The sequence below is a fragment of the Vitis riparia genome, chromosome 13 (assembly GCF_004353265.1).
Source record: "Vitis riparia cultivar Riparia Gloire de Montpellier isolate 1030 chromosome 13, EGFV_Vit.rip_1.0, whole genome shotgun sequence".
Classification (NCBI taxonomy): domain Eukaryota; kingdom Viridiplantae; phylum Streptophyta; class Magnoliopsida; order Vitales; family Vitaceae; genus Vitis; species Vitis riparia.
Window position 1 is genome coordinate 12559463 of NC_048443.1, and position 20891 is coordinate 12580353.

At 35.1% G+C, this 20891-nt stretch overlaps 1 protein-coding gene and 1 pseudogene across 1 annotated transcript in view; one reads left to right on the plus strand and one right to left on the minus strand.

The window, feature by feature from the left end:
• LOC117927907 (protein ZINC INDUCED FACILITATOR-LIKE 1-like) overlaps positions 1 to 15268 on the plus strand; it is a 29985-nt gene extending 14717 nt beyond the window's left edge. Inside the window, exons 11-17 of the mRNA XM_034847632.1 lie at positions 9178 to 9265; positions 11035 to 11120; positions 11240 to 11347; positions 11448 to 11492; positions 11591 to 11679; positions 13138 to 13181; positions 14956 to 15268. Of these exons, the coding sequence (XP_034703523.1) occupies positions 9178 to 9265; positions 11035 to 11120; positions 11240 to 11347; positions 11448 to 11492; positions 11591 to 11679; positions 13138 to 13181; positions 14956 to 15047 (552 nt within the window). The 3' untranslated portion in view covers positions 15048 to 15268. The remainder of the gene's footprint in view (positions 1 to 9177; positions 9266 to 11034; positions 11121 to 11239; positions 11348 to 11447; positions 11493 to 11590; positions 11680 to 13137; positions 13182 to 14955) is intronic.
• Positions 15269 to 19390: 4122 nt separating this feature from the next.
• Positions 19391 to 19715, minus strand: LOC117928328 (annotated as a pseudogene).
• Positions 19716 to 20891: the final 1176 nt, after the last annotated feature.

Sequence of the window (20891 nt, forward strand, 5' to 3'; positions counted from 1 at the left end):
ATTTTTAATTTTAGAAGAAAAAAAATAAGGTAAAAGGAAGAGAACAATTAAATGAAATTATAGAATTAAAATAAATAAATGAAATAACTAAATGTAAATACCTCAACCTTGTGAATCGTAATGATGACCACTTGTAGAGTTCGTAGATAGCACAAAAGAACTTATAACTAATCAAAACTTGTGGATGGTAGATAACTTAAAGCCTTGAATTGGAGGACTTGTAGAGTATTTAAACTAAGAAGATTGTAGAAGAGATATTAGAGAGAATAGAGATTTGTGTGAGAAAGAATTAAAATGAGGGGTATTTATAGAGAATTATTGGTGAATCATTTACTGTTTTACACCTAAAACTAGTTGTTATATAGTTACTGAGAGGGGTACTATTGATATTTAATATAAAAATATTAATAATGAGTGATTTACTTATTTATCCTTTAAACTAATCATTACATAGTTGTTAGGAGGGGTAATATAAACATTTGACATGAAAAATCTAAAAATAACTATTGATTTACTTTTTTACCCCTCGAATTAGTTGTTATACAGTTGTTGAGAGGGGTCTTATAAACATTTGACATGTAATAAAAAATGAAAAAGTAGAAAGTAAAAAGTAATATTTTGAAAGGGCCAAGTGGGCCGACAAGGTGGACTGACACAACTTACGGCATAGTAGGCCGACACAGTGGCACATCGGGCGTCTTCTTAGGCCCAACATGACCCGCTCCTTTGGATTGTGTTGACCCATCTCACTACAGTATTTGGGTCGTGCTAGGGCACAAGCCAAAATGGGCGGTCTGACCCATTGAGCACCTCTACCCTGACAGGCTTATAAGCATTTACTTTCTATGCAGAACAGAGAAGAAAAAGGGATATTATTTTTATTAAACAATTATGAAATTACATGGGAATAAATAGGCTAAGGTTTGAATATTAATTGTGTAACAAAAAAAACTACAAATCTAGGACCTAACAACTTTAACCTTATCTAAAATTCCAAATTTGATTAATATAATCAATTCAGATTTATTTGATAATAAAATAAAAACTTTAACAAACAATCCTAATATTTCTACACTCCCCCTCAAGTTGGCGCATAGATGTTTATCATGTCCAAATTGCTGACTAGAGTTTTGAACCCTGGTCTAGAAAGACTCTTAGTGAGAACATTTTCTATCTATTGTCATGTGGTGATGAATGACATATAAATAATGCCACTTTCAAGTTTCTCTTTAATAAAATGTCTACTAATCTCAACATGCTTGACACGATTGTGTTGAATAGGATTGTTTGTTATGCTAATTGCTACCTTATTGTCATAAAACAATTTCATAAGAGGTTCTAAATTTAACTTAAGCTCTTCAAGAATTCTTTTCAACCATAATATCTCACACACTCCATTTCCTTAACCCTGAACTCTACCTCTACACTTCTCCATATGTAACGAGATTGTCCAGAGAAAGACACAATAACCAAAAGTTGATCTTTTATTGTGACTGAACCTCCCTAGTCTACATCTGTAAATACTTCTACACTTCTTTGATCACTTTTCTTCGAGAGCGAGAGAGAGAGTGCGATGGCGAGGGCGAGGACGATGGTGACGAGGGGGAAATACATGCAGGGAGACGAAGAAAACGAAAAGGAAATTGATTTGGGGTGGAGTCGAGTAGAGAGGTAAAACCCTATTCTTCATTGTGGAAAGCAAGAGAGGGGTGTCTTCTGGGATCCGTCTGGGGCTGGCAAGTGTTATGCTCTTTTTGGAGGGGTTGAATTAGTGCGTTAAGAACGGGAAAGAAGACGAATGGGAGAAGGGTTGGAAGGAGAAGGGGAGAAGTTATTCCATGGTACGTGAAACCAACAAGGCGGGTTGCTTCCTTCGATTAAGGGTCGTTGATGCGGAGGAGAAGAGGTACAGTATCTGTATACCAAAAGGCAAGGGGAAAGGGGTGGATGGTCAGTTATGACGGATGTCGTACGAGATCTGATCGATAGCCTCGACAAAAAGAACACAAAAGAAGAGACGACCCTTGAAAGGTTGCATGTTGAAATGGGGAAGAGATGGGGGAACAAGGACAGGCTTTCGGTCAGAGTGGAGGTAGAAGGAAAGGAAATCAGTAGAAATATGAGTAGATTAGGGCATTGCTTAGTTGGAAAATGGAGCCCTAAGGCAGCAGGAGGGGAGAATCTGGAGATGATGGGGTGGCTAATGGCGAGTTCTTGGGGGTTGAAAGGAAAGATTGGTTTGGCATGGCTGGAAGAGGGTCAGGCCCTTTTAGAATTTGAACTTGCGGAAGAAGCCATAAGTGTTCTCACCTCCGGGAAGAGGTCAGTGGGAGGGATTCAAGTAGGGTTGGAGTTATGGAGTCCAAGGTACAGGTGTCTGGAAGAAAGGGAAATAAGAAACGAGGTATGGGTGAGGATCATGGGTTTGCCAATATCGCTTTAGGTTCCGTCCATTTTGAGAAGAGTGAGGGATGAGTGCGGTGGTTTTGTAGCTATGGATCCAGTGACGGAAAGAATGGAGAATCTCCGATGGGCTAGGATCCTAGTTAAACCAAAAGGAGGAGGGTTTGCCAAGTTCGTTGGAGATTGGAGTCGAGGGGTCATCTTACTACCTTCCCATTTGGTGGGAGGTATCGCCGTTGTTTAGGCAAAACTCGGAGGACTACCGGGGCTCATTTGGTCGTTGCAGCGGAGAGGTTAGGGGTAACGGAGGTGCACGCGCTGACCTGTAAGTGGAGGAGCGGGTTAATGCAAGGCTCGAGGTGCTGTCACGAACAGCTGACAGGACTGAAAGGCAGGTGGTCGGGGCGGGTAGGGATTTGACTGAGGGCTAGATTCAATTTGGGTCAACGACTTGGTCTTCAGTGGGTGGGGCGGTAGCTAGGCCGTCCTTGACTGGATCTGCTGAGGACTTGTTGGGCTTGGAGTGGGCTGGGGGGCCTCTTTTGCAAAGCCCTTTGGAGGGAATAATATTAAAAGGGGATGGAAATGGTGGGGTTGGGCCCGAGGTTGGGCCGATGGGCTCTAAGGGAAAGGAAAAGGTCTCAGACGTGGTGACTAGGCTGCGTTTCAGGCCTGCTAGAAATGGACCATCTCTAACCCACCTTAAGAACTTTGGGGTGCAGCCCATTGGGCTTCCAGCTTTATTAAGGGACAACCTGGGCCTGGTAGAGATTCAGTTTATTGATAAAGGCCCGTTAGGGAAGGTTTGCTCCTCAGCCCAACCTATGCCATGTGGGGAAGACAATATTGAGATGAAGTGTCTTAGTCTGCGGGAGAAGGAAGCTGGAAGAAAGCAGCAGGTGGACTTCCATCTTTCATTGACAGACAGCACGCTAGTGGAAGAAGTTTCGAGGTATGGTCCTTTATCAAACTCGAGGGGTTTTAGGGATTCGGGGTCTCCTTCTCATTCTATCTTGTTTTTGTTTGGCCAGACTCCAGAGGGGGAGTTTTTTTACCATTCTGGGGTGATAAGGGAGGCTTGCAAGAAAGGAAATTTGCCAAGGCTCCAAGACGCAACCGAACCTAGTGCAATTGGCAATGAATGCTGGGAATTGGTTGAGTTTAATGGCCCTATATCATTGGTAAGGTATTCGGAGAGGGATTCTACTTGGCCTAAATTTCAAGAAGGAAGGGAGGAAAGGGCTCTAAACTAGGAGGAGATTAGCCTAGCAAAGTTCAGCCAATTTTTGGGATTTTCGACTGAAGGGTTGGAAAAGGATATATTGAGTTTCTTGGTTAAAACTAGAAAAATGAGGAAAATGATCCACAGTAAAGGCCTCTTGGAAAAATCAAAATTTGAAAGAGAGTTAAAGAGATTGGAATGTTCAATTAACTATGAGGGGGAAGGTAAGAAGAAATGTCCTCTCCAAGGCAAAAGGGGTATGTCAGTGGTTGTCCAATGAACATCAAGTTGTTGAGTTGGAATGTGAGGGGAGCGAACGATAGTGTTAAAAGGAAAGTGATCAAGTCTGTTGTCAGGAAATAGAAGGTGGATCTGTTTTGCATTCAGGAGACAAAAATTCGAGTTTTGTCTGATAGAGTGGTGAGAAGTTTAGGGCCAGGAAGATACTTAGATTGGAAGGCCTTGGACGCTTGTGGGTCGACAGGAGATCTTTTGATTTGCTGGGACAAAAGATCTTTAGAAATGCTGGAATGGGAGGAGGGCCAGTTTTCTATATCCTGTAGATTCAGGAATGTGGAAAATGGGGTTGTTTGGGTGTTTACGGGTGTTTATGGCCCGTTTACTAGACAAGAAAAAGAGTGTTTGTGGGAAGAAATTGGGGCGATTAGAGGAATTTGGGAAGAACCTTGGTGTCTAGGGGGTGATTTTAACATTATACTATCTCAAAGTGAAAGAAGTAAACAAGGGAGAATTACCTCAGCTATGAGGAGGTTTGCTCAGGTTGTGGATGAGCTAGGTCTTGTGGACCTACAGTTGCAAGGGGGAGATTTCACGTGGAGTGGAGGCCTTAATAACCAGTTAAGGGCTAGGTTAGACAGATTTCTGGTATCTCCCTACTGGCTTGACCAGTTCAGTAAGGTAGTCCAGAGAAGGCTACCTAGGCTGACCTCGGATCACTTCCCAGTTTTACTTGAGGGGGGTGGTCTAAGGAGAGGACCTACCCCTTTCAGATTAAAAAACATGTGGCTCAAAGTCGAGGGGTTTAAAGATCTAATCCGCAGTTGGTGGCAGGGGATGGTGGCTAGAGGCAGCGCCAATTTTAAATTGAATGCAAAACTGAAGGAGTTGAAACATAAATTGAAAGTTTGGAATAATGAGGTGTTCGGGAGATTGGAATGCAATAAGGATGCAGCTTTCCAACTAGTAGAGTATTGGGACCGTATGGAAGGTGAGAGAAGTTTGACAGAGGAGGAATTAACTTGTAAAAAAGAAGCCAATGAGGGGTATGCCAAGTGGGTGGAATTAGAAGAAACCCATTGGAGACAGGCTTCAAGGGGGTTATGGTTAAAAGAAGGAGATAGAAATATGGGTTACTTTCACCGTATAGCATCAACCCATAGAAGAGCCAATTTCATGGACAGAATCAAGATAAATGGGGTGAGGCTATCAGGGGAGCAAGAAGTTAGGGAAGGGGTAGTGAATGCCTATCAGCAGTTGCTTTCAGAAAGCTCGGATTGGAAGACGGACATTAGAAGGCTGCAATTGAACCAAATTAGCCTTCAAGAAGCGGGGATGCTGGAGCTCCCTTTCTCTGAGGCTGAGGTGCAGGCTGCTTTGATGGATTTGAACAGGGATAAAGCCCCAGGTCCAGATGGCTTCACGTTGGTCTTCTGGTAAAATTGCTGGGACTTTGCGAAGGAGGAGATATTTGACATGTTTAAGGAGTTCTATGAGCAGAATGTCTTCTTAAAAAGCCTCAATAACACTTTTTTGGTACTATTACCTAAGAAAGGAGGGGCCGAGGATCTAGGGGACTTTAGACCCATCAGTCTATTGGGGGGGAGGCGCTGTATTGGCCAAGGTTCTGGCCAATAGACTCAAAAAAATGATAAGAAAAGTGGTCTCCCCCGATCAGAACGTGTTTGTAAAAGGAAGATAGATCTTATATGCATCTCTAATAGCTAATGAGGTGATTGATGCTTGGCAAACAAAAAGTGAGAAAGGGTTAATCTGCAAGTTGGATATTGAGAAGGCGTATGATAGCATTAATTGGCAGTTCCTAATGAAGGTCATGCAAAAAATGGGGTTTGGTCCAAAGTGGCTGAGTTGGATGTGGTGGTGTATTTCCACAGCTAAGTACTCAGTCATGGTGAACGGAGTCCCAGTTGGTTTCTTCTCAAGCACGAAGGGGTTGCGCCAAGGGGACTCTCTATCCCCCTATCTTTTTGTTATGGGAATGGAAGTGTTAAGCGTCTTAATCAGAAGGGTTGTGGAACGGGGATTTATTTCGGGATGTAATATTCAGTGTGGTAGAGGGCGGGTTGTCCACATTACTCACTTGCTCTTTGCCGATGACACAATTTTTTTTTGTGAGGCAAAAAAGGAGCATTTAACGCATTTGAGTTGGATTCTGTTTTGGTTTGAAGCCGCATCTGGGTTAAGAATTAATTTGGCCAAAAACGATATCATTCCGGTAGGGGAGGTGAAGAGGTGAACGAGATGGTTGTGGAGTTAGGGTGTAGAGTGGGGCAGTTGCCTGCAGTCTACTTGGGGTTGCCATTAGGGGTGCCAAATAAGGCCGTTTCGGGGTGGGACGGGTAGAAGAAAAAGTGAGGAGGAGACTTGCCCTTTGGAAAAGACAATATATTTCAAAGGGCGGGAGAATCACTCTAATTAAGAGCACAATGGCAAGCATGCCAGTGTATCAAATGTCCTTTTTTCGCATGCCCAAATCTATGGCAAGGAGGCTAGAAAAATTGCAAAGAGATTTCTTGTGGGGAGGGGGAAATCTGGAAAGGAAAGCTCACCTTGTTAAATGGGAGGTGGTTTGTGGGGATAAGGAGAAAGGAGGCTTGGAATAAGGAAGTTAATACTTTTGAACAAAGTTTTACTTGGCAAATGGATTTGGAGATTTGCTTGTGACAAGGACGCTCTTTGGAAGCAAGTGCTTATGGCGAAGTATGGACAAGAGGATTGCGGTTGGAGGACAAAAAAGGTTGTGGGTGCGTTTGGAAGGAGATTTTGAAGGAAGCTGACTGGTGTTGGGAAATTTTGGTGTTTAAAGTGGGAAAATGCAATAAAATTAGGTTCTGGACTAATCATTGGTGTGGGGATACAGTGCTGTCCCATAATTTCCCGCACCTCTTTACTTTGATAGCTCATAGGAAGGTGATAATAGCAGAAATGTGGGACCAGAATTTTGGAGGAGGGTGGAATTTGAGGTTCATTAGGGATTTTAACGATTGAGAATTGGATATGGTAGGAAACTTGCTTCATGAGTTGAGGGGCCACATTATAACTTCGGAGGAAGATTCAGTTTTTTGGAAGATAGGAGGTAATGGGCAGTTTAGAGTTAAGGAAGTTTACAGCTTGTTGGATAAGCCTTTGACTGTCGCTTTTCTGAAAAATAAAATTTTGGTGGAGAGATTTCCAACTAAAATTGTGTTCTTTGTGTGAGAAGCCACTTGGGGGAAGATTATGACTCTTGATAGACTCTAAAAGAGAGGGTGACAGCTCCCCAATGGCTGTTTTTTGTGCGCTTGCGAAGAGGAAAATGTAAATCACATCCTTATTCATTGTACAATGGCTAGAGTGTTGTGGGACTTAGTTTTTGGTTTGTTTGGGGTTCAGTGGGCCTTTCCTGAAACTATAAATGAGGTTTTATTTAGTTGGGGAGGCTCCTTTGTGGGGAAAAAAAGGAAAAAACTTTGGAATTACATTCCGTTATTTATTTTTTGGACGGTTTGGAAGGAAAGGAATAGGTTAGCTTTTAGGGGGGGGGGAGGGGGGGAGTTAGTTATTCAGAAAATTAAGTATTCTTTTATATGTAACATGTGGGGTTGGGCTAAATTGTATATGGGAGAGGAGCCGAACTCCCTTATAGGATTTCTAGAGTGGTTAGCTTTCAGATAAGGGGTGGTGGGTTTTTTGGTCTGTTTGCTTGTGAGGCCTTAGTAGCCTTGTATACCCCCTGTATACTCTGTGGCTTTTTGCCTCTTTTCTATGAATTCTGTGCTTACTTATAAAAAAAAACAATAAACATTGATTGAAAATGTTATGTCGGGCCTTGTGTGCAGAAGGCAAATTAACTTCCCTACAAGTCATTGGTACCTTCCAATTTCAACTGGCATTCCCTCGGTTGTTTATCTAAACTTGAGTTTTGGATTTGTTGGGGTGTTGCTTGGTTTGTACCCTCAGTTGCTTGGTTTCTCTAACATAAATTAACATACTTTCTTTGTGACTATGATTCCCTTTTTTGATCTTGTGACTTCTATTCCCAAAAAATATCGTAGGGACCCCAAGCCTTTAATCTCAAATTAAGTTGCAAGGCGTTTCTTCTATCTTGTTATCTCGGCTTCATCACTTCTAATAAGGATGATGTCATCTACATACACGATCAAATTGGTTATCTTACCTCCTCCAATATACTTCATGAACATTGTATGATCCATTTGTCCTCGACTCTAGCCTTGATTTTTGACTGACCTTGTAAATCTTTCGAACCATGTTCTGGAAGACTGCTTTAGACCATATAAAGACTTCCTCAAGTTGCATACTTTGGTTCCAAAGCTTTCCTGAAAAACCCACTAGAGCATCCATGAAGACTTCTTTTAAATTTCCATTAAAAAACGTATTCTTAATATTTAACTAGTGTAGGGACCATTCCAAGTTTACAACTATAGAAAGTAGTACTTGGATTGTATTCAACTTGGCAACTGGAGCAAAGGTCTCTTGATAATCTATCATATAAGTTTGTGTAAAACCATTAGCCACTAACCTAACTTTATGTCGTTCCAAAGATCCATTAGAATTAAACTTTACCATGAATACCCATTTACACCCCATCGACGTCTTTCCTTCAAGCAAATTCACCTTTTCCCATGTGTTGTTCTTCTCTAGAGCCTTCATCTCCTCAAAGATAGCCTTCTTTCATTTATAAATAAATGCATTCTTATTACACACTTTGTCCAGTGTTACTTTCTGGTCCTTTTTATAAACAGGGAACATAAATGCAGAGCTTCATTATAATCTCCATGTTTGATATCTAAGAGGAATGAATTTTTTTTAATTGATTCTTTTCAATTTTATATGTTTAATGATAAAAAAAATGAGTGAAAATTTTAACCAACTCTGGAAAGGTATTTGAATTGAACAGTGTACATAGTTTATGTTTATATCTACTTTGACAATTGTAGTGTGGTAGCTTGATTCCTTAGAATCTCATGCTGTTCAATCAATGGCGGAGAACTCAATTTCTTTTGTATGACTAAATCCTCTACCAGATTTTGGATTTTTTGCTACCACCATCATCACCGCTTTTGTCATCACATTGTCTACCACCATATCATGGCTGCCAAGCTGCCATGATGTTATTTCTGCCACCCAACCCCTCCTTTGGCTACATGTTTTTCTGTCATTGGCACCATTATTCCAACAATGAATACAGACTTGGCCATATCAAATTGTGGCTCCCACTTAACTACTGCTTATTGACATTGAATCTTAATCTAATTTACTTATATCTGATATGAAACTAAAATTTTCTTCTGCAGATATTCTCATTATGGGCTGTCAGTCCTAGAAAATATGGGGGTTTGAGCTATTCAACGGATGATGTAGGTGTAGTTCTTGCAATCTCAGGTATACTATTATCTGGTTATCCATGCTTAAGGTATCAAAATTGGCCGGAAAGAATTTCATTCAGCATTCCTACCATGAGGCTTGGGAAGCACATTCATGGACTGAATTTCTTGCTTGTTCCTTCTTTGCCTATGGAAATGCTGATGTTCATGCTCAAATAACTTTCAATCAGATAGATTTTTAAGGGCTTCTTTTTTCCTCGTGAGAGAATATCTAAATGGGTTCTGATTCTAGATTGCTTAATTAAAGAAGAAAAAAAAAACTAAAAGAGGAAGAAGAGTGAGAGGGATGTGAGTTGTTTGTTGTTAGTTTGATGCTAAAATCATAAGTATGATAGTGCTCTTGCTATATTAAAAAGGATACATATGCACAATATTAGGATGAGATCGAGTGATGAATTCCAAAGTTTGAGATGTCATATTGAAAGAAGAATCGCAATAATAACTATGCTCAAAATAATACTCAAATCATCAATGATTAGAATGATAGGAACTGGATCAGTTTATAATCTTGGTTTTATAATTATGCCTCCTAGAAAGTGCCTACAACTTTGATTCTTGCTGCTTGCAGCATCATCCTGCCTTTCTTCTCAAGGTAATAAACCATGGTACCACAAAATGAATTGTGGAATTAATAAGAAGGTATAAGAATGGTAATAAAGATGCTAAGCCTTTATTTGAATAAGGAACTCTATTATGCTTTGCATGATCAGAAGCTTGACAATTAAATTGAAAGCCAGTACATTTTAGCTACCAGAAAAGGAATCCACCTTTGTAATGGGAAAGCAAAACAGAAATGATTCCCTAATCTTTTACACCCTTTGTATTGGCTGATCAGCTGGAGAGATAAAGTCATGACTAAGATAGCAAAGCATCCATAATTAGGAGATTATTTGTCTCAAAAATGAAATAAGAAAGTAAACATATGCAAGAGAGGCAAAACACGTTTCTTGCTCTGACGGGTGTTTTCCTCTCTCTCTCTCTCTCACACACACATCTCCACTGACTTTTTAAAACACTTGAAGGCAGTTCATCCTATTTGTTTTATAATTGAGTCACCAAACTTAGTTTGTTATGGATGAGGAATTCTGTTTCCTTTAAGAACTCAAAAAGAAGTTTTCTTTACAGGAATCTCTATACGAAGAAACATAACAATGATATAAAACTAAACCGAAATAGAAATTGAGACAATGCAAGCATTATGTACTCATGGAACCCAATGCTGAATTTGGAAGAAAATTGGTCTCAAGTAAGTCTTGTAGAAGTACGCATTTGATGATGCTTATAGCAATGTGCAAGACGATACTCTAAAACTATGTTTGGTTCCTCGAAAGTTTGAGGAAAAATGCAGAAAAAAAAATAGAGAAAAAAAATAGGATAGAAAAAATAAAAGAAAATAAAAATTAGATTTAATGTCAATAAATTATTTTCATATCCTACATGAAACTCATTTAACTTATTTAAGTCTTCTATATAAAGAAGTAATTCATAAATATATTAGTTTCTTACTAATTTTAAGTTTATTTGTTTTTCTTTTGTATTTTTTATAGTAAAACCAAAGGTGAGAAAATTATTTTTCTTAATTTTTTTTCTTTTCTTAGTACTTCTAGAAACCAAATATAGCTTAACCATTTCTTTTAAGATGTTGACAATATCTTATAGTTGAATTGGTGCACCTAGAGAGACCTTTATTTTTTTTATGTGTGTGAATAGTGTATTATCTGATATGTATTCAAGACATTGAGTTGCTGGCATCTATTAAATTTTTAGGTTTTGGGGTTTTGGTATTCCAACTTTTTCTCTATCCATATTTGGAGAAGCTTCTTGGGCCCATCATCATCTGTCGCATTGCCGGTGTATGTTTCCCACACCTTGGAACATTCAATAAACTCTTTTCTTTATTTTCAACTAATTAATATCTTCTTGCATATTCATTTATATTTTTTCTGCATACAATGCTATTACCAATATGTAGGTTTTGTCTATACCTCTGTTGGCAATTTACCCTCTTATAGCCATGCTTTCTGGGTTTAGCCTCTCTTTGGCATTGAATTGTGCATCGGCAATGAAGAATGTATTATCTGTAAGTTGATCTACAACTTGAATATTCTCTTGTAGGTAGGCAAATCAAATGATCATTAGTAATGTCTCTCCTACTAGTAAAAAATTTTCAATGTGATTAGGTGTCCATTGGAACTGGCTTGATTATTCTGCAAAATAGAGCTGTGGTAATACTCTTTTCTGGGCTTCTCCAGGTTCATTTCTATCATTCCAATTTTCATTTGATTTTCAAAATGATAACTTGTCACTCATATTGCCCCAACAGGAGCAACACCAGAGAGGTGCTGCAAATGGCATCACTATGACTACAATGTCTCTTTTCAAAGCAGCAGGTCCTGCTGGAGGAGGTGTAATGTGAGTTCATTAATTTTGCTGTTATATTTTCACTATGATGCCTGGAATCCATAAAAGATCTTACTCAGGGTTATGAACTGTTCAAATCAAAAGAATGAGTTCCAAAAGGTCTTGCACTGAAGTTTTTTTAGTCTTATTTCACTATTTATTTTGGAATATTAGAATACCAGCACATCATGGATTCCCAACGACTCAGAAATATCATTCCCATCTCCATCTTTGTGGGAAGGCAAAAATATGGAGTATAGTTTGGGAGCTAAACTTAAGGATCGCTATACTTTGTTCTTACTCCATATTAAAATGAAAACAAAATTTTGAGATCTTGCTTTGATCCTTGTTATGCTTAAAAGTTAGACCTTGTCCCTTGTCAAAGACCGAGAAGCATATGAATTTTGAAGTTAAAGAGGACTTGAATGACAATAAAGGAGAAAGAGTGGAGAAAATGAATGAAAAGGCCATAGGGAGGTCCCTATTTATAAATTTGATGGTAACCTTTAGAAGAGAAGTGTCTTTAAAATACTAGATACATCCTTTGAAGGGTTGTGTCTTAGGACACCAAACACATCATTTGGAAGAGGTTGTGTCTTTTAAATACAGGATACATACTTTAAAACAAGTTGTGTCTATAAGAAATAAAACGTCTTCCAAGGAAAAAAAACCCTTATTTTTATTCACCTATACAAATTATATAGCATTTATTTGATTTGCTTTCAATCCACTCTTAGGATCTTGACTTTTGATGCCATTGAACCATCTAGGAAATTATGGACTTCTTAGGTTATGTTTGATTCTTGGAAAGTACTAAGGAAAGAAAAAATGCTAAGGAAAATAATTTTCTCATGTTTGGTTGTCTTATGAAAAATTCCAAATAAAATTAAATATAATTAAATTTAGTTAGAAACTTATACATTTTTAAATTATTTAATCTTTATATTGATGAGTTAAAATAAATAAAATAAGTTTAAAGTGACAAACAAAAATAATTTATCAACTTTAACTCAATTTTTTATTTTTCTTTCCCTCTACTTTTACTCTTTATTTTCTTTCCCTTACATTTTTCCTCAAATTTTCTGAAAACCAAGCATAGTCTTACTCTTCTACACTAGTTGATTCCTTGTCATGTTTGCCCATCATTTCCTAACACAAAAGGTTTAGATGTCGACATCTTTTTTATTGTTTTCCCTCCTTCCTTAACTTGTATCAAGAATCCTGTTGTTCTACTCATAGTGCAGGTTTGCATTGGGTTAGTAGCCTATGAAAGCTTTGATCCCAATGATTTAGTGTAGATAGGGAGTCATATTTAGCCACTTTCTCAAAATGTTGTGTCTCACTTGATTTCATCTTATCCAAATTATATTCCATTTATTTTATTAAATAACAATTGCTTTATTTTGAAGTTGTTTTTCCTTCTACAAGATTGTACCATTTAGTTATTTTTAATGATGCTGGTATTTGTAGCTTTTCTTGGGCACAAGGGCGTCAGAGAGCTGCCTTCTTCCCAGGTATGATTTTGTTGCTTTTATAGGACCCTGATTCTTAGAAGCAAGAGTATATAGAACGACCTTGTTTTAGATGAGTGTCATACCACCTTCAGGTCTAAGGAATAAGATAAAATTTTCAAACTTAGTCATATAATAAAGTTAGAAATTTTAAGGGAAGTTGTCCTTCCAATTTCACATCTTTAATATGAAGACAAAAAAACTAAATATAAATATTAAAAATGATTCATTTATTTCCAATGATGTTGGATTAATGTGCAATTAAAAATTTACATCATAACAAAAGTTTGAAAATATAATAAATAAGAACAAGCGGTTCCTAAATCTCACAAATACCCCAACAAATCAATTATTAGAGGACATCTTAGACGACCATCCTACTTCCTAATAGGGGTGTAATTTAAGTGGATTGATCATACCAAATTCGAATCTAACCCAACGTTTGAACAAGTTTAGGCAATCATTTTCAATACTTAAGGTTTGATTAGGGCTAACTTTTTTCAATACAAGCTCAATTTGGGTGAGACTCGGGTTTGATATCCCAAGCCTAACCTAAACCTGATTTAACATTTTTATAAATATTATCCTATAAAATAATATTCAATTGCTTTTCAGATTGTTTAGAAAAACATCAAATTGGAATTATATTATATAATTATTCAATTTATATATATATAAGTTTTTAAAAATCATTATAAATAGATTTTGACTAATACAACTTGATCAATCCGATCAATCGAGTTTAATCCAACCAACTAGGACTCAATCTAAGCATACAAAGATGAAATTGGATTAGGGCCTCGATTCAGAAATTGGGTTGGGTTAGGTTTAGGTTGATTAATTTTTAATTTGAGTTGTATTCTAATTAACCATCAATTCGATCAACAAATCCAAATTACAGCCTTACTTCCCAATAAGTTGTAATAGTCAAATCCTTTAAAAAGAAAAACTCTAAATACAAGTTGATATATACTCCTCACATTCCTGCCATTCGACATTGGAATATCAAAAAATTAAAAGTACTATGAAAAGGCTTAATAATATATGAAACTTGATTCATCAACATTTCTGCTTCTTATTTGAAAGACCATGAAAAATGATAAAGCTATCTTCTTAAGTTCTAGGTTGGGTTCAAGATAATGGAAATCTTATATACTGTAGAACAATAATCATCATTTTGTAAATTATAGCTTTATCATTTTTCTTCTTCTTCTTTAGCATTCTTCTTCTTGTTTTGTTATAATTTACAAAATGATGATTCCTCTTTAAAGAACTCTTCTTCTTGACCGTTTGTTTAATAAATCACAAAATAATTGTTGATTTTTTTGTGTGAGGAATGGACTCCTTTGGTCATTCAATTCCTCTTTTTTCTTGATAATTTATGCAATAGGTTGTATTAATTTTTCTGAAGGTGGAAAGTTTGTCAATTGTCATGTGAATCAATTACCATATTTGGCATATCTTTTATTGGTTCGGCATTTGATGGCTTAGGCTAAACCATCATCTTCTCTTAATGGTTATTTGCTACATAATAAAAAAAAAATAAAAAAAATGAAATCTCTTGTCAGTATTTAAATCTTTCCTCCCTCATTTGCTCTCTTAATCATGTTATGTTTGAAATATATAATTTCTCAAAACATAACCATTAAATCTTCGTAAAATAGTAAGTTTAGGGTTGATATTGAATGATCCAAGAAAATTAATAAATAAAGTCAAACAACTTAAAGGCTAATTTTCACCTGTTTATTGAAAACTTCTTACAATTCTTCATATGCAGGTGACCAGATGATTTTCTTCATACTGAATGTGGTTGAGGCAATTGCGGTGTTGATGACATTCAAACCCTTTTTAGTTCGAAGGAGTCAATAGAGGAAAATCGATCTTATTCAACACTAATAAGTTAAGGATCAATTCCAACATGATTCTTTGGTAGCTTGGTATTTCTATTTATTCATTTTAATGACGATGATGATAACATCTTGCACCCAAGGAACAATTGCAATATATTCAAACAACAACAATGTGCTATGTATCAAGTGCATGTTGTACACCAATGGTTATACTAGATGATTGTGAAAGGACTTCCAAACATATGAAGGTTTTTACTACCCATCTACCTACTTATGGTTCATGTCATATTTGATTAGCAAGAAGCACTTAGAAAATAAAGTGCTTCTTTCGATGAGTTTCTTTATTAGATCAATGTGCATTAGGTCATGATGTATGTGTATTTGTGTGTTTGTTAGTGATTATAAAAAGCATTTTTAATCATTTTAACATTTGAAAGATAAAAATTTTCAAGTGTTAGAAAAACTAAAAACGCTTCCTATAATCACTACCAAAGGCACTCTTAATGAGGTGTGACATTTCACTTATATGAGAATAAGGCAGTTCTAGAAGGTGGTTTGCATCACATAATTTCATTAGTATTCTAATTTGTTGAATGCGTTTAGGAGTATTTTTACTCGAAGTGTTTTTAGTGGAAGTGTTTTCTTTAAAAGTGTTTTTAGGATAATTATGTATCAAGTGTTATAAAACACAACAATTGATTTTTCAAATTTTTATAAGCGTTACCTAAATTTTGCCAAACATCTTCTATTTATAAATATAAAAAAAATCTCTTTTCAAACTAAAAATGCTTCTTAAAATCATTGTCAAACGGACTCTTCAAATGAATTTGATAGTGATTCTAGGAATTGTTTCTAGCATTTTTAATGCTTAAAAAATAAAAATTTTAAAGTGTTACAAAGGTTAGAAACACTCTCTAAAATTATTGTCAAACGCACTCTTAATAATCTCATTACTTCACCATTATTAATGTCTTCTAATTGGTTATGGATATTGTAAAAAGCTTCCTTAGTAATTAATATTTAGAAGTCTAATTATAAGGTATTTGTTGGCTACCTTTTAGTTATTTGATTTTAACTCTATGGGTATGCAACTCCATGAACCACAATCTACTCTTCAATGAATGCAAATTTGAATCCAAGACAAAATCAATCAATCTTAAATCACTTTGGTAAATCTTCACTATTTAATCTTGAATATGAACTAATTAGTTTTCATGTAAATCCAAATATAAGATGAAGTCAATTTACAGGCACACAAGACTTTGCTTCTCTCACAAACCCTAGGTTCTATTTTAGATGAAGAGGCTTTTACAGTTTCTTAATGGACATTTTACAACCTCAAAGTTACAATACTTCATGACTGATCAAGCAGACTTAAGTAAATAATACATCCATACCATTCTTATTTGAAAATGTTATCAAAATAAGAGTGCATTTAATAGTGTTTTTATTCAAAGTGTTTTTAATAAAAATGTCATCTCCACAGGTGTTTTTAAGAGAATCACATATCAAGTACCTGTTTAGAAACTGTTTTTTATAATAGTTTTCTATTCTTCAAAACAAAAAAGATAGAAAACACATTTTGGAATAAAAAAATGTTTTCTATTTTTTTATCTTAAGAATAGAAAACATAGTATTTTTAGATAACATCTTTTAGGATACGTTTGGGAGTGATTTTAGAAAGTGATTCTAGTCTTTCAATTACTTGAAATATAAAAATTTTGAAGTGTTAATAAAAGGTAAAAATAATATCTAAAATTATTATCAAACACACTCTTAGTTATTTTATATTATTTTCACTTGATAGCTGTTTTAAAAAATAATTATACAAACATGTAAAAAGATTAAAAATAAAATCTTAGATATAAAAATTATTTTTAAAACATATTTAAAAATATTAAAAACATGTTAAAAATATTTTACATTTCCAAACAAACTTTTGTTCTATAAAATTAAAAAATAATTTTCAAAAATTCTTCTAAAAAACTGTGATTTAGAATTGTTTTCGAAAACAATTACTAAATAGGCCCCAAATGTTTTTTCAAAAGATACTATAAGTGACTTTCTAACACTACAAGTGATTTTATAGATTTTTTAAAGTATTTTTAAATTTTTTTCTAATATCCATTTTTTTTTTTGGAAAACACTTTTTAGACTACAAATGATTCCTAGAATTACTACAAAACATACCCTAAAGGACTTATGCATTTACATACATAATCAATCATTGATTCAAAACATTTTAACAATATAAACATTTATAAAATAAATATAGAGATAGCAATCAACACACCCTATTTTGACTATAATTGATTATTAATACTTCCCCTTAGATATTTGATAATTTGGTTCACAACCTAATTCTATTGGGCCTACGAGAAAGCTTATAGGATCAAATCAAAGAAGCTAACATCATGTATACTAGGCAAAGCAATGGGTACCAATGCACAAATCTTTGGTATAACAAAAATTTACTATCTAATTGAAGTAATCCAGCCTAACATAAGAATAATACTAAAAATACCACTAGTTACATGACCCTCCTACAATTGAGTAATGATGACATAGAGACAAATATAGAATGCAAGGATTAAACATATCAACAATCCATACTTGGAAAAAGTAGTTATCAAACTTATTGCTTACCTATCGGTTCGTAACACATCTCTAAAGCTAAGGTTCAAGCTACTTAACTAAAACATTAGAAATAAATTGGGTTATTTGATTAAAAGGGTCAATGAAAGCCAATTTTTTAAATTTAATATTTTGTCCTTTTTTTGCCTTATTTTGACAAAAATGTCCTTGTTATTTTCTTGTAAAAATAACATTTTGTTTGAAAACCTACATATAAATACTTGAAATGGTAAAGGGTATTTATGTCAAAAATGGGTTACTTTTCAAGAAAAATATGGAAATAATTAGATTCACAATTTTGAGATTATTTCATCACTTTTAACCAAGTATTTCAAATAAATTCCTACAAGTCATGACAATTAAGTGTTAGAATAATTACATGCCTTGAAATAATACATACATGTCATAGTATTCATATTACATATGAAAATAAAGCATATGATCATGTGTAAAACATATATGCTATGTTTGGTTTCAAGAAAATACTAAGAAAAAAAATTAAGGAAAATGATTTTCTTATATTTGGTTTTACTATAAAAAAAATACGAAAGAAAATAAAATATAATTAAAATTAGATGGAAATTTATGTATCTTAAAATTATTTAATCTTTATATAATAGAAGAAAATAAGTCAAATGAGTTTGAAGAACCATATAAAAATAATATATTGACTTTAAATTCATTTTTTATTTTCCTTCTACTTTTCCTCTTTATTTTCTTTCACTTGGATTTTCTGGAAACCAAACATAGTCGTAATGACTTATGGCTTATGGCTTTGAATTTATCCAAATGTCATGGCTTCATGAATCAACATGCCTACATATCTTTCCTCTCTCCTATCAATATGATTTATGGGAAATCAGCATGTCAACATTGGAATATCCAACATCAAAGTGTAAGGACCTGCATGTTGCTTGTGTTACTAAGGCCCCAAGCACAAGTTCGAATTGTAATAATCCAATGAATATTGGGTGTCATGCCCAAGAGAGTGAAGGTTAGGTAACATTTTGGAGTGTGTGAGAATGACCAAGTGGTTGCTTTTTGTGAAATTGTTAGGATAATAGTTAAAATTTCGGTTAAAAAAGAGAGCAAAATAAGGTTAGATGGCAACAAACAAAAACATAAGAAATTCAAAACCTAATAAAATGACAAAGGGCCTAGATTCACTTGTTGGTCTGCTGTCCAAGATCTGATTTTTCATGATTCTTAAGCAAACACACAAAACTAAATACTTAAGTGTGGCTTATGAGAGATTTTCAACAAGAATGACCCAAATATAATTTAGTCTCCTATACATTAGGAACATCTAGACCTCAAAAATTTGATAGCAATTTTCATCCAATAACCTATTGATTGTATTAAATCTATTATTAATAATTTAAGTAATTGAAATATCACAATTAAGTTGCCTAAATATTAAGAGAATAAAACAAGCAATCAACAACCAAGTATGAAACAAAAGAAACATGAATCATAAGCCCCAAATCAAAACTAAATGATTAAATCTTGAATTGATTCACTAAATTTCAAAGAAAATTCATTACAATTATCACCTAAATAGGTTCTCCTACAAGATTCTCCATCACACAAGCTAGAAGAAAGCTAGACACTTATGGTGATAGGTGATTTACTTAGTTTTTGCAAAGATTTAGGTTACATTTGGTTGACGGGATAGGATATGATAGGATATGTATATTAAAAACCTATAGATCCCCCTATCCTACCACTTCAGCACCTTGTGATCTTTGAGAAGATCATTACAAGCCCTCTTCTAGAATGTTTTGGTAGATTCTGAAAATTCCATGGTGGATTAGGACGAGAATGAATCCAAGAATCCAGGACATACTCATCTTGGAGCTTCTTTTCTCCTCAGGGGAAGGGTTATTTTATAGATTGAGAGGTGAGTTGAGGGTAGCCTCTGACTTGACCATTTTCTTGGAGTCGAAAGAAGATCTCTCATCTGATGACCTTGAACAAGAAGGAACCTACTCCTATCAAAATGAAAAGTAGCAAGCTTTGCTTGAAGAAACGAGCCCCTCTTAGAGAAAGCCATTGTGTGCTAGCCCCTTGTATAGGGCGTTAAACACTTGCGCATCCCTAAACTACAAGCTTTAGCTTTGATGCCCCTATTTTCTTTATGGGATATTTGAAGTTTGAGCATAGACCACCCCTTCAATAATAGAAGGGAAGCTCAAAGAGCTTTCTTCACATACTTGAGTGCATCTTTCTCTTAGTAAGGTTGTCCAATTTCTTTTAGTTTCTTTATGACTAAAAAAATAATAATAGGGGTACAAAGGCGCTAACAAGCAAGAAAAGGCCCTTATTATATATAGGCTAATGTTCCTTTACTAATATAAAAGAATATTGGAAATAGTCTTCAGATATGATTTCCAATGAGATATTATATCTTTAGATATAATATCATAAGATAGCATGTCCAATGAGATATGTTACGTTATGTTATGTTCATATTTAATTTGTGAAATGAATAAAAAATGTTATGGAATATGTATTATTTTTCAATGTTTTTTTAAAAAATATTACATTCCAATTTTCTTTATTTTAAAAAATGAAATTTCTCTTATGTTTAAGTATATTATGATGGACGTTCATTCTCCATTATCACCATACACACATACAGGAAATATGTATATATATATGAATTCATTCAAACATGCCTTCATTTTTATGGAACATACCCGAATCCATTTTATGCGTTTGATGAAGATGTATGGATCTTCTAAGGCTATGGAGGGCACCACCTTTCTTTTGATTCTCTCTGACGATGGGAAGCAGGAGAGAACAGGTTCAGGTTTTGTTTTCAAAAGTTGTGATCATCCAAAACAGATACTTTTCTTTTGGTTTTATACCCTCCTGCCTTAAGGACCATACCTTTTGGCTATTGGGCCTCACGAGTCTTAGGCCCATCATCTAAGGCTCATGATGGTATTGGGCTCTACACATAAGGTGGCCCATAATGTAGAAAACCGATATAAAACAGATACGGAAGAGGCGAATAACATAATCATGAATTATGTTACATATATGTGCATCCATATTTTAACAATCTCCCACTTGGACCACATATATTTTAACAATGATTCATGATAGTACTTTATTGAGCTCATCTTGCTATTCTATCTTAATATCCTTAAACAATCCGGTCTACTAGTTATGCTAACATAGGATCAAAGCGGCCTTCGTTAATCATAATTATAACTAGACCCAT